Here is a 17317-nt window from a genome sequence, read left to right on the forward strand (position 1 = left end):
TTGCTTCATGTAGGGCTGGAGAGGGGAGAGAACTTTCATGTCCAGTCTGTGATGGGAAGTAAGTGGTCTTTTTTCTTGAAGAAAGATGACACTCTAGGAATGAAGGTGAGTAGTTTTGTAGGCTGTAAGGTTTACTGAGGTTTCTATAAACACATAGGAAAATTAGTTTCACATTAACAGCCAGTCTTTGAAAGATGGCAGTTTTTAATGAGGTCCATAATCTGAATTTGATGTTAATGATAAAAGGTAAAGTTAATCCTGTGCCATAGCTAAATAGAACTATATCTAAAACTGTCACGGTACCACAGATAGGTGAATGTCTATCCTTAAACCAGATAGTCATGGGTTTAAGTCACAAGATGGCTGCATTTTAGGATTATGTTTCATCCATTCTAGGCCATTTTGGATGGATTGTCAAATGTGTGGCAGGAGGGCAGAACAGTTATTAAGTAGAATCATTTAAAAGTCAATGTTTTGTGAGATAGTCAACGAATAATATTGATACCATTTCTGAAGGAGCCTGTATGTCATCAAGCTGTGTTAGTAAAGAAAAGACCCTATCAAGTAGAGGAAATTTAACGTGGATGTCATGGATTGCAGGTCTGATTTCGTAATTCATAAAACTGAATATCCTGTTCATGGCCAAACTGGCTGGAGGGACGAGGTGGAATTAAATAAGTTATCAAGTGCCACCCTTGCGAACTTTTTTGCAATTGGTTTTAGATCTGCAGAGACCTGGGTCTCTCCAAGTAGTTTAATTTTTTTTTAACATTTTATTTGTGTTACTTTTCATGATAATGTACTGTCTGATTTTTCAGTCCAAATGGTCTTTACATTTTTGCAGCATTTTGGATATGTGAAACCAGCTCCCTGGGGGATTGTTAGTGCCTCTAACACTAGCCACCAGGAAGTGCCAGTTATTACATGGACATGTAATTCCCTTTCACCTGATCCATCATAACAAGATCCCATATTCCCCATTCTCTGACATCTGTTAATGAAGCAGCAAATGGGAACTGGATGGGGTGGAAAACAATTTTTAAAGTATTTCTGAAGGAAGAAACATGTCGATGAAGCTTTTTGTCTTGCACTCATCAGGACAGATGCAAGAATACCAAATTTCAAAGAGCAACAATTTATACTGTATGAGAAAAGGGGTGCTGATTAGTTGGCAAGTTAGCTCTGATTGGTTATGATGTTGCCATGGTGAGTACACCAGGGAGCTATTGGCCCCTATGTTTTAGTTTATTCAAAAAAGGCACAATGTCTGGAGATATTCCTTTTGCCTGCAGAGGGCAGGTCCCTGAATATTAATACCTGTAGCTGCTAGCAAGTGTAAGTGAGCTACATTGCGAGCCTAACTGATAATCTTAAATTGATTGTTCGTGTAATTCTTAGTACACTTGGGATTGTGAGGGGCCTGTCCTCTGCAGGCAAAATGAATATGGCCAGACATTGCACCTTTTTTTGAATAAACAAAAGAATTAAGGGACATTAGCTCTCTGGTGCATTTTCCATGGCAACGTCTCAACCATTCAGAGCTGACATGCTGACCAATCAGCACCCCTTTCCTTATGCAGTATAAATTGTTGTTCCCTTTGAAATTTAGCATCCTTGGGTCTGTCTTGATGAGTGCAAGACTAAAACCTTTAACAGCATGTCTTTTTTCAACGATACTCAAGTTCTGTACCAGCAAGTGACGATTTTAAAACTACTTTTTTTGTTTAAAAAAAGAATTAGATTTGTTTCTTAGCTTCTGTAAAAGAAAATGATGGTCATACATGAATATTGATTATGCAGTTTCATATAAATGAATCCAGCAAAACTATTCCCTGACAGATACATTTGTATTAGTAAATAGCTTTCATTACTGAAAATTTTCTGAAGAGCTTTAAGATATAATTCAATATTTTGATTGGTAAATAATTTGGCTTTGATGTTTGTAAATAAATAAAATAAACATTTCTATAATTATTGCTATTTTACAACAAAATTTATGGCCATTTTGTGGTTAAGACAAATTCATGAACTACAAACTGTTATGAAATTGAAATCTACCTTGTAAATGTCCATGTTGAACAGCACTTGGAAGCAACGCTGAGGGCAGCAAGGGCAGCCAATGTACTCTGGGTGGGGCCTTCAATGTCCATCACTATGAATGACATGGTAGAACCGCTACTGATCGAGCTGGCCAAGTCTTGAAGGATATATCTACCAGACTGGGTCATGGCAGGTAGCGAGGGAATCAACACGAAGGAAAACCCGACTTGACCTCGTCCTCACCAGTTACTTGCCACAGATTTATTTATGCATGAAAGTATACGTAGAAGCACTGCAAATTCATTGTGGAGATTAAGTCCCATCTTCACACTGAGGACACCCTCCATTGTGTTGTGTACCACCAAGCTAAATGGTATTGATTCAGAACAGATTGAGCACCTCAATATTGGGCATCCATGAGGTGCTGGGGCCATCAACAGCAGCATTTTATTATAACACAAGCTATTACCTCATGGTATGGCACATACTTCACTTCATCATTACCATCAAGCCTGGAGATCAACCTTGGTTCAATGGGGACAGTAGAAGAGCATGCCAGGAGCAGCACCAGGAGTACCTAAAAATGAGGTGCCAAATCTGGTGAAACCACAACTCACGGCTACATGCATGTTAAATACAGAAGCAGCGTGGCTATAGACAGAGCTAAGTGATCCCACAACCAATGAATCAGATTAAAGCACTGCATTCCTGCCACATCCAGTTGTTGAATGGTGGTGGACAATTAAACAACTAATGGGAGGCAGAGATTCCATGAACATCCTCATATTCAATTATGGTGGAGCTTAGCACCTGAGTGCAAAAGATAAGGCGCTAGCATTTGCAGGCACCTTCAGCCAGTGGTTCCACATGGAAGCTCCATTTTAGCCTCCTGAAATTCACCCAGATGACACTCTTCAGCAAATTTGATTCACTCCATGTGATGTCAAGAAATGCTGCACAAGATACAGCAAAGGCTATGGGCACTGACAATAATACAGCTGTAGTGTTGAAGATGTGCTCCAGAACTAGCAACATCTCTAGCCAAGCTATTCTAGTACAGCTGCAGTACTGGCATCTACCCGATAATGTTTAATATTGCCCTGTTATATCCTGCCCATAAAAAGCAAAGTAATCCAATTGACCAATTACTACCTCTTTGGTTTATTCTCAATCATCACCAAAGTTATGGAAGGTGTTGTTGATAGCAGTGTCATGCAGAACTTGCTTACCAATAACCTGCTCACTGATACTCAGTTTGATTCCACCAGTGCTACTTTGCTCTAGATCTCATTACAGGCAAGAACTGAATCCCAGAGGTGAGGGTGAGAATGATTGTCCTTGACACAAAGGCAGCATTTGGCCAAGTGTGGCATCAAGGAGCCTTTGTAAAATTGAAGTCCATTGGAATTGGGGGAAACTCTCCATTGGTTAGAGTCATATATAGCACAAAGGAAGATAGTTGTGGTTTTTGGAGACCAATTACCTCAGGCCCAGGACTTCTCCACAGGGGTTCCTCAGGGCTGCCTCATCAATTACCTTCCTGCCATCATAAAGCCAGAAGTGGGAATGTTTGCTGGTGATTGCAGTGTTCAGTTCAATTTGTAACCATACAGATATTGAAGCAGTCCATGTCCGTATGCAGCAAGACATGGACAACATTCACCATCATCATCCTGGGGATCACCATTGACCAGAAATTTAATCGGAACAGCCACATAAATATTCTGGCTACAAGAGCAGGTCAGAGGCTGGGAATTCTGCCGTGAGTAACTCATCTCCTTACTCCCCAAAGCTTGTCCACTATCTACAGTGCACAAGTTGGAATTAGAGGAATACTGTGCACTTGCCTGGATGAGTATAGCTCCAACAACACTCGAGAAGCTTGACACTGTCCAAGACAAAGCAGCTTGCTTGATTGACATCCTGTCCACCACCTTCAACATTCCCTTCTTCCACCACAGGCACACCATAGCTATAGTGTAAATCATCTCCAAGATGCGTTGCAGCAACTTGCCAGTGCTCCCTTGACAGCACTTCTCAAACCCATTTGACGTCCAGAAGGACAAGGGCAGCAAGTGCATGGGAACGTCACCACCTGCAGGTTCTCCCCAAGTCTCACACCATCCTGGCTTGGGAGATACGTTGCCATTCCTTCATTGTTGCTGTCAATGTCCTGGTATTTCCTACCCAACAACATTGTGGGAATACTCACACCACATGGACTGGAGTGGTTCAAGAAGGTGACTCACCACCACCTTCTTGAGGCAGTTGGGGGTGGACATTAAATGCTGTCTTTGCTGGCGACACCCACACTCCACGACTGAATAATAAAAAAATATTAAGGGCAGCAGACGTAGTGCATTCTAGAGACCTTGACTATTCCGATTATTCTCACTTAAGAATTTCAGAAACCTCTTTAGAATTTAATTTTCGTGCAGGAATGTTTGTCCATTTGCTGGGCAGCTATTCCGTTGTTTAAAAATCAAAAGTTTCGGATTCAATATAGTGTGAACGGGTAACTCAATACCGAGAGTTAGCATTGACCTCTTACTGGCTATTGGTAATTGACAGTCTCCGGTACTTTTTTTCTCTACCACCCACACACACACACACACAGAGACAGACAGGCTGTGCATTAATTAAAGAATGTGCAACATGGCATTTATTTCGAGACTGTCATCTGGGCTGATTGGACTTCTTGAACTTGCAAACGTAAGGGTGTTCCAGCCAGTTAAATCCTGGCGAAGCATTGCATTTAAGCACGGTCATGCGAGCTCAGGGCTAACACGGTCTTTGGGCTGTGGAACATTCCGATTGCAGGGAAGTGGTGCAAACGGCGCTGTGCGTGCGTGTGCGTGCGTGCGGCTCTGCATCGCAAACAATCCGCTGCTGCAAAACTGCGGGGGACACGCAAACCCCCCTAATGCACATTTAAACAGGAGGAGGAGGGAGGAGGAGGAAAAAAAAGGTGCATTTTAATAACCTGCAAAGCGGAGAGGATTTAATTATTTTTTTTTAAATGCATGGTTGGGTATGGAAAGAAAATTCCTGATTTTAAAAAGGGGAAAACGACATGACGTAAGGTGTTTTCTGGCTTTGGGAGTGTATGACGTCATATGCAATAGAGTCCTATAGAAAAATGGTGTCTTTTTACACGGGCTGTAGAGTGACTGAAAGTTATTTGGATTCACAAAATCCTGGGTGATGCATTGGTGATTTAGAGTAATGCTATCTCAAAAATGGATGTAGAGAAAGAGTCTGGACGAAGATTGGTCTGTAGTTTTTTGTAACGTAACGAGTTTTTAATGCCATATTAAAAGAGAGAGAGGATTTATGCAGCTACTAGTGATATGGAGGGGAGCAGTCACCGTGTGACTGGAGCTGAAATGGCCTCTTGTTTGTTTTTATTTTGTTTTTGGGGAGAGGGGGGGTGGTGTGGAAGGGTTAGTGGCTTCCTGTTTTAATTCTGAGGGTCAGTGAGGAGAGGGGGGGGGGTTTATTTTTTTTAAATGTCTTTCTCTCTCTCTCTCGCTTATTTTTTTTAATATTCCGCCCTAGTCACGGTTTTTCCAAGTTTTGTGAGGGAAGTGTCTGAAGTGAGTGGCTCTGGTGTGTTTACAGTGTCTGCGGGAGGAAGCGCTGCTTCCCGCTGGCCGCTTTCCATCCTACAACCCAGGCTCGACGGCCTAGTTTCACCCCCCCCCCCCCCCAACCTCAAAACCATCTTGACCCTCCTCCGTCCTCACCTTCCCGAATCTCCTTCCCTCCGAGTGACTTTCTGTTTTTTAAAAGACAAACAAAATAATAATAATAATAATACGCCGGAGACGTGGGGTGGGTGGGGAGCCCAATGCCGAAGGACTGGGTTTGTGCTTTTTCAAACTCGTCTCGTATTCGCTCGAATCGGACGCCTAGCGACGAGAGAGCTGGCAAAAAAAAAATATATTGCCCATGTTTACAAAACCCTGCTGCTTCCAAAATGAGTTTTTTAAAAAAAAAATGAGGAACCTGAAACCACTTTTTTTTCCGTTTTATTTCATGTTTTTTTTTGCATGCCCGCTCACCCTCCACCCCCCTCCCCCCCCCCCCCGCCCTAATTTTCATATGCCAGTGTGGTATTAAAAATAATTCAAATCTTGCTGTGTGGAAAAACTCGCCTTTAATTTGCTTGGACCGGGCTCCCACTTTGGTCTAAGACGGTCAGACCGTAAGTGTTTGCAAAAGTATTGCAGCAAATTGAATTCCAGCGTCGTTTGCATCGAGATTTCACTTTTTAATATCTGATCCCTTCTCGGACATGAGCAAATGTCGAGTAATATAACACAGCAGGTCTGAAAGGTGCTTCTTCAGCAGGATACGAAGTGTAAACAAAATCATGCTGCTTTAGAAACTGGACCACGAATTATGAAATTGTTTCAACAATTGCAGTTTTTGTAATCTTAAAGAGGAAAAAAAAATGCACATAAACACGTTTAAAATGCAAAATGTACGAAGAAAGGACCGCGGTGGGACGGCTTCATTAAAATACCTAAGAGTCGTAAATGTCTTTAAATTGATAGATTTACAAACGTCCATTTATGATGTTAAAGGTACTTCTAATTCATCCTCCAGCTACTTAGTACTAATGATATGTTTGCATATGAAGTACGTCCTGTTTCTCCATTCGATGCGTGCAGCCCATATACAAATGTAAACTTTAGTCGTGTTTTATAAACTGATCCTGTTCAAAAAACGTGCACATTCATAAGGTTAAATTTAATACCTATCCAATACACAAATACAATGTTTCATTATGAAATCTAATATTTGAAATGGCTGTGGGTTCAACACTGGTGTAGCGTTACATATAGGTCTGGTTCTGTTCTGTTTATAGCGCACATTTTGTAGAAGGCGGTATGACAATGAGGACCTCTCAGACGATGACATAGCCAGCATGAGGACTTTTGATGTGGAGGAAAAGCTTAGTATTGCCTCATACAATTCAAGTTACGTGCACTTTATGAAAGGAAAAGGTAAGAATTGGGAGAGAGGTGTGTTTTTAAATGTACAGTAAATCCCGTCTAGTTTGCGACTGCAGCAGCAGTACTGCAGCTTGCCTGGTCAGTGGACTCTGCCTGAGTCTCGAATTTCCCGCCGTGAAGGCAGGCTATGACTTCAGAGCTTGACGAGTATCGTCATTATTTCACAATCCAACCCATTATTTTTCCCTGTGCATAAAAATATTTTACTGTGCAATCAATTTCAAAATGAGATGACGTTTGAAAAACAGGAAAACCATTGAGACGTTTTATTTTTTTTTTAAAAAACGGCTGTATGTGAGAAAGGATAATCGTAATATGTATGTAGCTGTGTGGATTGTAAATCCTCTTAATCCATCCACAAAATAAAATAACTATACGTAGACTTGCTGATATCGTTTATTTTCTTTTATAATTTGCATGTTGCTATTATTTGAACCGCCTGTATTTGCAGCAATTTGTCCAACAGGGATTTGGCCAGCGTTACATGAGGGGGGGTGGGGTGGGGGCGGGAGAGCGAATCAAAGCGACTGCCAATTTTTTTTTAAGCAAGTGGCCGTCAACCCAGGTTCAATGGAGATACATTGTTAAACAGCGGCTGCATTATTGGCTCTACGGATTGATATGAAGAGCTACGTTGATCTTAATAACTCGGTTTGCTATGTGAAGTTGTAAAATAAGAGTCCTGGGCAAATCCCTGTTCAATCTAACACGATGCCTATAAGGAGCGATTACGTCTCTTTTTGATAAACTATATATATTGTTGGGTTGACTTTTCTCGCTTCTCTCCTAAAGTTAAGTTTTACTGTATGTCGCAACAGATTTTACCCTTGAATATGTGCAGAGAGAGACTATCAAGGTCCCCATTATCTTCAGGGACAAAGATGGTCTAGGAATCAAGTAAGTTTTCTAATAGATATGTTTAGATTACATTTATTTAGTGATGTTCCTAAACATTTACAGCAAATGCCATCGATATGCTTGTTAGGTACGTAAATTACCCCCTTTTGATTCGTGACCTGAAATAGACTAAAACGACCTTAATGTACCGCTCGCGTGAGATGTTCACAGAATCGTAGAATTCTTTCCCCCATTCCAAATCATAATCTCCCTCCTTTATGTCCAGTATAAAAAGCAGGTGCTGTTGAAAGCAGGCCCTTACAGCAAGATTAGGTTTTCATCAACCACATTCCAGATTAAATAATTGGATGGAGCTCCAGATTACGGCACACTTCTGCCAGCAAACACATCACATTAGGGCAATAAACTAACCATGATACGGCGATGCTACCGTGAAGATTGGCAATTTGAATCTCCAGTTGCGTATCCTTCCGACTTACACGCTCTTTCAGTCCACACAGATATCCTCATTAACCCTTTTCCCGATCAGGCACACGGAAGAATGCTAAAGGAGATTTAGATACGGGAACTTCTTCACGCCTGTTTATTTTCACCGGAGCAAGCAATTCTAAAAGTTTAACTACTTTTCAGCATTTCCATTGGAGAAAACTGCGCCGGGTACCCAACACCCCCAAAACGGATACATTATGGAATGTGGCGCTTTCCCTAATAGGATGAGATCGTGAATCTGGAGAGAGAGGGGGGAAAAACACGTATTTTCTCATTGGCATCTTCAGATGCTATCACACCTAAATCATGATCCCAGCAGCCTCAATATCCATGTGACCTGTCTATTCGAGGCCTTGCGGACATAGCACTGGCTAGGATTGGTCTTAAAACAGAATCATATGCTCGAATAGGCTTTTGCTTTCTGAAGAAGTGAATACAGTAAATACAGTATCTTATTACATTTCTGTGCAGATGACCAATAATTACATTGCAGAGGGGGATAAAACAAACTTTAACATGATACTGTTCGACTTCCGTGGCCCTAAATTTGGTTAGGGGACAGATCGTGTCAAATGCAGTCTTGCCAAGCAAGCGCTCCACAAGCATTTTCGGCTGCCCGACGTGATAGCCCTTGAAAGACAGTAGTTACAACACATGGGGGAGCGGGGGCGGGGGTGGCGGAGATGTCACATTAACCATAGGCTTCATTTGATACAGCAAAGTGTAGTTAATGTGACATACCTTATAACCATGGAGGGTTTTTTTTGATGGGAATGATAATCGGCGACTGCCCTATTAAGTTTCCACCTAAAAGCAGCACGGTGACCTGGTGAACTCTGCATTCCAAGGGTGTACCTTAAATAGAGAAAACGGTCACATAAACGGCAGCCAGTTTTCTGTGGATGGCTGATGCACAGTCAAGGAATGCATTGGCTGAGTTCGGACACTTATTTTGAGGATGTATATGTTGACGAGAGGGGTTTGCAAAATACTGACACCAAAATGGCCCGAACAAATTGGAAAATGGATCTGAAACAGACCCACTAAGTTTAATATACTGTAAATTTTAGACTTGAACGTTAGCATTAAGTGGAAAGATCGTAGTTAATTATACATTCCTCTCGTCTTCTAACGACAGACAACTCTACAAGGAATTTATCGTATTTTTGTAAAACTGAATTCACGCATCCATGTTGATATTGCATTACCAGATCAGCCAATGTGTTTAGGTAGGTGGGATGGTACACGGGATGTCAAATCCTCGGATCGATTAAGCAGCCTTTTGATTGCTTGGAGTCCTGAGTTAAATCTCGGGTTCGAGTTGGAAACGCCCGATTGGACAAAGAAAGCGCCCACACGTGCAATGTGAAATAGTAAATCAATGCACAACTGAGCTGAAAATACCGCCCAATATCGTACTATGTAAATAGGCAATTATGCCTGTAATCATAATGGCGAAATATTGGGACTAGTCTTTATTTAGCAATTGATAATCTCATGTTTTAAAACTTTTTTTTCACACCGAAAGAATGTGAGACTAAATATTTAATTTCTTGTCTTCCAACCGCAGAACACCAGATAGCGATTTCAGTGTCAGGGATGTAAAACTGTTTGTTGGTAAGTGAAATTTGCAATATACGAGGTGGAATTATTTTGTTGCCATGCAACACCTTGGCTTTAAGTATGTAGAACTGAATGCCATTTGCCGTCATATTTGAGGAAGATTAATTATATTAATTTTAAATGCATAAAAGTGCTTTGTCCGTAGGTACTCTTTCCCCCAGGCTTGAGTTTGACAAATGAAATCACTGAGCATTGTGCATGAAGCAAGACACTGGAAAACGGTTATTTAGTTATCATTGGGGATATGATTGTAAAATATTATCTTTGTACTTTTAATGTTTTTGTCTCTGAAGGGTTAAACATCAACATTAAATTTGTAATTTAGTTGCTTTAATTGGAACAAAAACAAAAATGCTGCAAAAACTCAGCAGGCCTGACAGCATTTGTGGAGAGAAAGACAGAGTTAACGTTTCGAGTCCGTATGACTGAAGAGTCATACGGACTCGAAACGTTAACTCTGACTTTCTCTTCACGGATGCTGTCAGACCTGCTGAGTTTTTGCAGCATTTTTTGTTTTTGTTTCAAATTTCCAGCATCCACAGTATTTTGCCTTTATCTTTGTTTTAAATGGAAATTTAGTAATTATAAGGATATTGTTGATCCTTCAGTAGGAATATCTATATCATCTTGTCTTGATCAGTCACTTAACAAGTTTTGCATGCTCCTGAAACATTGATCTATGTTTTATGCTTTCGGATTATTTATAATGTATATAAATCTTAAGTTATAAATGAATATATTTAGGCCACAGTTCCATTGCTATTTTTGTGATCATGCAGATTGGTCTTTGGGTGTGTATGGGGACAGCCAAAGAAATATTAGGAGTAGACCATTCAATCTCTCGAGCCTATCCTTCCATTCAATTAGATCATGGCTGATCTATGCTTCAACTCCATTTACCTGGCTTTATTCCATATCCCTTGATCTCCTTATCTAATAAAAATCTGTCAAATTCAAATAAATTATAATTGTCCTAGCACTCATAGTAATTCCACTATCCTTTGTGGGTAAAAGTTCTGTTCGATTTCACTCCATTGTGACCGAGCTCTAATTTTAAAGCTACCTCTGTTTGTTGTGAGTTCCCCCACAAGAGGAAATAGTTTCTCTGTATTTGCCCTTGGCTCCCTTAATAATGTTAAATGCCTTCATTTTTTTTATTCATTCACGGGACGTGGGCTTCGATGGCTGGGCCAGCATTTATTGCCCATCCCTAGTTTCCCTTGAGAAGGTGGTGGTAAGCTGCCTTCTCGAACCGCTGCAGTCCATGTGGTGTAGGTACACCCACAGTGCTGTCAGGAAGAGAGTTCCAGGATTTTGACCCAGCGACAGTGAAGGAACAGCGATATATTTCCAAGTCAGGATGGTGAGTGACTTGGAGGGGAACTTCCAGGTGGTGGTGTTCCCATCTATCTGCTGCCCTTGTCCTTCTATATGGTAGTGGTTGTAGATTTGGAAAGTGGTGGTGAAGGACCCTTAGATCACTCCTCAACCTTCCAAAGTCTAAGAAGTACAAGCCAAAGTAATGCAACATGTCCTCATAGTTAAGCAAGCTGTGGTATATTTCTGGTGAATCCATATTGCACCTCTTTTAAGGCCAGTATATCTTTCTTGAGGTTTGGTGCCCAAAACTGAGTGCAGTACTCCGGACAAGGTCTAATCAAGGCTTTGTAGAATTGAAGCATCACTTCCTCACTTTTGCATTTCAGCGTCTTGAGATAAAACCCAACATTCCATTGCCCTTTTTAATTACATTGTTGTGGCTGTGCCCTGGCTTTTAGAAACTGGAGGCATAACTCTGGAGTCAAGTCCTGAACCAACTTACGAATGAGCTAAGGCCAAGGGGTGTGACCGCCCCATTTTCCTATTTTTCCTCTTTCCTCTTTGGTTTGGCATCATGCAGTGTTTCGCTGCCATGTGGTATGAAGCTGAATTTAAGAAGTGACAGGCATTTATAAACTCACTGAAAAATATTTTTCATGTTTAAAGAGCTGTTAATATTAAAAGCAGCAGCTGTGAGAATTATCTACACATCACGCAAACACATGCACTAAGCTCTCTTAGTGGGCAGATTATAACAGGCGTTCATGGTCTCAAAACGATAATGCGGTATTATTGCAGCCTAAAATAAGATCACATTGCAAAAGGTTCTAATCAGTCTAGAATGAATCTGCATGTGTTAAATGGAAAGGTTAGAAACGAAACAAAAACTGGATTGAAATCTTATAATCTAGCCACAATGCCTCTAAATGTTGATGTGTGGATGTGTAATTTGGAATTTTTTTATCAATCCAGCTGGATTTGGTTATTTATGTTTTTCATCATTAATGAAATGTTCTAATGAGATATTATAGGCAGTTAGCCTAACATCTGTCATTGGGGAAAATACTAAAATCCATTATTAAGGAAGTAGTAGCAGGACATTTAGAAAGAAAATCATAACACAATGAAACAGAATCAACATGTTTTTGTGAATGGGAAATCATGTTTGACAAATTTATTAGAGTTCTTTGAGGATGTAACCAGCAAGGTGGATAAAGGGATACTAGTATATGTACGGTATTTGGATTTCCAAAAGGCATTTGATAAGGTGTCACATAAAAGGCCGCTACACATAAGAGCTCATGGTGTTGGGGATAACATATTAACGGATAGCGGAATGGTTAGCTAACAGGAAACCGAGAATTGGGATAAAGGGATCATTTTCAGGTTGGCAAACGGGTGGAGTGCCACAGGGATAAGTGCTGGGCCACAACTATTTACAATCTATAATAATGACTTGGATAAAAGGACTGACTGTCTTGTAGCCAAATTTGCTGATGAATGAAAATAGGTAGGAAAGCTAGTTGTGCTCCTACTCCTTAATAATGGATTTTAGTATTTTTCCAATGACGCATGTTAGGCTACCTTCCTGAAATATCCTGCTTTCTGTTTTCTTTCTTGAATAGAAGTGATGGATTTGTGGTTTTCCAATCTGCTGGGACTTTTTCAGAATCTAGGGAAATTTGGAAAATTGCACGAATGCATCCACTATCTCTGTAGCCGCTTCTTTTAAGATCCTAGGTTGTGGGCCATCAGATCCAGGGAACTTGGCAGCCTTTAGGCCTGTTAGTTTTCTCATTACTTTTTCTCTTAAGGTCATCCCTCCCTCTTGCCTCTTGTTTTTCTACTATTCTTGGAATGTTTTTTGTGTCTTCTACTGTGAAGAAATGTACAAAATACTTGCTAAAAGTCCCTGCCATTTCCTTGTTTCCCATTATTAATTCCCAGTCTCATCCTCTTGTGGACCAGTGCCTACATTAGCTACTCTTTTTCTTATATACTTGTAGAGGCTTTTACTGTTTGTTTTTATTTTCTTGCTAGTTTTCTCTCATACTCTAATTTTTCTCACCTTTATTTTTTAGTCCCCTGATGGTTTGTGAAAAAAGATCCCAATCTTCTAGCCTACCACTAATCTTTGCAGCATTGTACACCTTTTCTTTCAATTTGATACCATCCTTGACTTCCTTAGTTAGTCATAGATGGTGCATCCTTCTCCATAGAGTCTTTTTCTGGCAATTAAATGCATGCAAGCAGAGCTCTGTGCATATATCTAAGCCCTGCACTCTATTTACCTAGCAGAGAATGATGCAGAACCAACAGTATAACTTTACTTTGGTCTAAGCGACTGCCAGTTTCAAACTACTATAGATATTGGCGTATAAGTTGACCATTGAAGTTTCCAAAAACCATCTCAAAATTAGGAGTCAACTTATACGCCAAGTATAAAATGTGAACTGCTGGTGTGGGTTGTCGTCATTTAAACATGTGGAAATAAAACATAGCACTGACATTTCATATTAAATTAATGTTGCACAGTTTATTGAATAAATTAATTGTACAAAGATACCTTTAATCACAGTGAAAGCATTTTAAAAACCGTCAAATTCATTGTCTTCAGCATCTGTTACAAAAATGTTCATCAAATTCATTGAGTTACTTTAGCTATGGCATCATCGTAAGGATTCCACTGTGGTTCAGAAATAGCGTCTTCAGTTTCAGAACGATCCCTCCACAACAAATCATCTTTCTCCGCATTATCCTTTTTTTTGGAACAATCTGATGACACTTTGTGCACAAACAGCACCCCACAACTTGATGACAGAACCACACAAAACATCAAGCGGGGCAGCATGTATATTTTCACTCTTTGTGATGATTCTTTTTCTCTATCAACCACCCACCTAATCCATTCGTTGCAAACATGACCCTTGAATGGTTTGTTGAGAGATGCATCCAAAGGTTGGACTATGGACGTTAGACCTCCTGGGAAAACTGCAATGTGGGTGTTATTTATTCACAGGTTTCTCTTGATCTCATTGATTATATGCGATCTGAACATGTCCCATACATAACTTCAGCCCACCGTTACATCCCACTGTTGTCATGGACTTGCACAAAAACTCCTGCAGGGAATGTGATTTTTGGCATGGTTTAACATTTGAAAATTACCATAGGCTTTATTTTTGTTTTGTCGGCCAAGTAGGCTAGTACCTCTGTGAATCTTGTTTTCACATGTCCTGTGGTTTTCACTAGAAATGTTTTTGAACCTTTCCAATGCACAGTTCAATTGCCGGGCCTATTGAAATTCATAGGTATTTCATCTATGTTGCCGATGTGACACAATGGGTACGCGTGTTTTTTCCACTGTCTGGTGATGAATCGCTGGAAACTGGTAATTTTTGTTCGTGAGGCCTTTTAGTGGTCTCTAAGCAATTTTGGTGTTCTGCAACACTAGACATTTTCGTTCCATAATACGGCTACATCAACTAACTGTTGCTCTGAAATCTTTGCTGGACGCGGGGTTTGATTTGGCCCACCTAAGTGCATACATTTACGCATTGCATTTCTGGTGTGGATGAAACTATTCTGAGGATTTGAGAGCCCATTTGGTTACATGCTTCTTAAGATCAAGTCACTGCTGATCCTGGTTCTCATTGTGCATTTGGTGTTGGACATTTTGTTCAGGGCGGGTTTCTGCTTCCATTCTCACACCAGTTTTTCATTAATACTGAATTCCATCGCTGCCATGCAGTGATTTGACTAGTTAGCAAATGTTATGATTTTTAACTTGAAACCAGCTTCAGACATTTGATTAGAAGATTAACCTCTCTTCGTCGTTCGCCATGTAAGGTCTGCTCTGTGTGGACATGTCTTCAACTCCCATGTATCTTCGCAACACGGCCCCTGTCACCAGCTTGGTCCCTTGCGTCAAACATGCACTTGTGGGGCAAAAAATTGAGATTGATTACAAATGCAAGTATAGCGTGTCGTGGGTGAAAAAGGGGTCAACTTAATCGATGAGTATTTACAGAAGTTTAGTTTTCGGGGTTAGTAAAATGGGATCGACCAGTATGCCCGATTGATTTACAGATCTCTGGTAGTATCTGCTATATAAAATCATTATAAAATGACAGTACTGTCAATATTAAAAGGAGAGTAATGAATTAATTTAAAAACAACACAACATCTACTTAATTTTCCCCTTGAGATTCTCATCTCCTCTTCCCTCATTTCAGAGATGTTTTGTTGCACTTTGGTTGGATGAGCCAGCAGTCACTATATATAATGCCCAACTGGTTACTTGTCTAGACTAGAAGTTATTTACTGGAGTGAGGGAGGTGAGCATCATAGCCTGATTTTGTTTTTGTATGCCATTCACACACTTGAACTGGTCAATGGATGACATGAACCGTGGTTACACTTCTTGTAACTTTTAAGACAGGAGCACTGAGGCTAATTTGTTCTTAGTAGATGGTCAATTTATTGTCCAACCAAGCTGTCCTGACAAGGTAGAGGTGAGTCTTCTTGAACTTCTGTGGTCCATGTGATAATGGTATTAGTTGGGGAATTGCAAGATTTTGACTGCAAATTTGCCCAAGTCAGGATGTTGCGTGATTTGGATATGATGTTTCACGATGATGTTATCCTTGTCCTCCTTGGCGGTAGAGGACACAGGACTGAGAACTGCTTTTGAAATAAATTTAACGAATTGCTGTACTGCAGCCTGTAAGTTGAACAGACTTCAGCCAGATTAGGTTGGAGGTGGAGGAGTAAATAGAGTTCAGTAGTAATGCCCTCGGTTCCATGAAGCATCAATTTTCTTTTCTCTTCTCCCACACCCCACTGCTAAGAATCTTTTGATTCATCCCTTTTTTTTATAGCTTGGATAGGAAATTAAATAGAGCAGGACTCAATTTTGTATCCATTCCCATTCCTTAGTTGCAAACACATGCAGTCTTAATGCTTGATGCACCACAGAATAAACTATATTTTAAAAACAGGATTATGACGACTCCACAGAATTGTTCTTTTTCTTTGGAGAGCAGCTTCTTGACTCTTTGTTTCAATATATTCTGGTTTGGGCTGATGGTCACATAATTTGCAATCTTCATCCTTCAAGGAGATTTTCAAGATTGTAGCTGCTCACTTAAGGTGAGAGGCAGTTCACCTAATCCACTGTGTGTTCAAGTGTCCTTCATGCTTGTAATATTCCTCAGTTTTTAAAGAAAAAAAAAAATTGTCAATTTGTTGTGTAACCAGAATATTCAGTGAAGCATTATGAAATGCAGTTGATTCTAACTCCCAAGATTTCTTTATAAATTAAAATATTCTTTATTCTGCAGTTTCCTTTTACAGTGTCTTTCTCCCTGTACCTTTTTTGTTTGGTTTTGTCTTGTCAGGCTTGTTCTGACAGCCCAGTGATATTTATGCATGCTTGCCCTGACAGTCCCTGTTTTGTTCCAAAATTTTAGTTTGTGCAGGATGTCACCAATTTTGAAAAGAGTAAAGGAAATGAGGTCAACCCAGAAGTGAAGATGAGGCAATGCTAAACTAGGATTGTCACAAGATTGAGAATTGTAAGCAGAAGGAAAGAGAAATTAAGACTTTTTAAAGCATTTTAAGACTTCAAAAATAGGCCAAGATATATTATTCATAAAGTTGGCTTTAATAATATTTAAGAGCCTTGAGACTACACACCAAGTTTGAACTTATCATAGTAAGGATGTAGGGAGGTGCAATCTGTCGGATGGCATATTAAAGCTAAAAAGGAAGAAGGGAAAGTTTAGAGGAACATCGACTATAGTATGTATTCAGTAAAACATAATTAGCAATCACAATGAGGGAAGACTAATTGATTTAAAAAAAACTGTGACAGCTCAGATTCCTTTGAGATTACAGACTGTCACAGGAGCCAATTAAAAGCAGGTCAGGTAATTAACTTCAGTCACCTGAGATGAAGTGTTGAA

At 40.1% G+C, this 17317-nt stretch overlaps 1 protein-coding gene across 15 annotated transcripts in view; it reads left to right on the forward strand.

The window, feature by feature from the left end:
- Positions 1-17317, forward strand: part of kdm2bb (lysine (K)-specific demethylase 2Bb) — a 252681-nt gene that overhangs the window by 19408 nt on the left and 215956 nt on the right. For 9 of the 15 annotated variants that reach the window (XM_078554193.1, XM_078554186.1, XM_078554188.1 and 6 more), the window contains exons 1-4: positions 4681-4752; positions 6914-7052; positions 7880-7958; positions 9979-10025. In XM_078554193.1, the coding sequence (XP_078410319.1) occupies positions 4687-4752; positions 6914-7052; positions 7880-7958; positions 9979-10025 (331 nt within the window). In that variant the 5' untranslated portion in view covers positions 4681-4686. Of the gene's footprint in view, positions 1-84; positions 106-4680; positions 4753-5166; positions 5313-6124; positions 6630-6913; positions 7053-7879; positions 7959-9978; positions 10026-17317 lie in introns of those variants that run through there. The other 6 variants (XM_078554185.1, XM_078554194.1, XM_078554196.1 and 3 more) reach the window with 4 other exon arrangements.

This window comes from Cetorhinus maximus, chromosome 12, assembly GCF_964194155.1.
Source record: "Cetorhinus maximus chromosome 12, sCetMax3.hap1.1, whole genome shotgun sequence".
In the NCBI taxonomy this organism is placed as follows: Eukaryota; Metazoa; Chordata; class Chondrichthyes; order Lamniformes; family Cetorhinidae; genus Cetorhinus; species Cetorhinus maximus.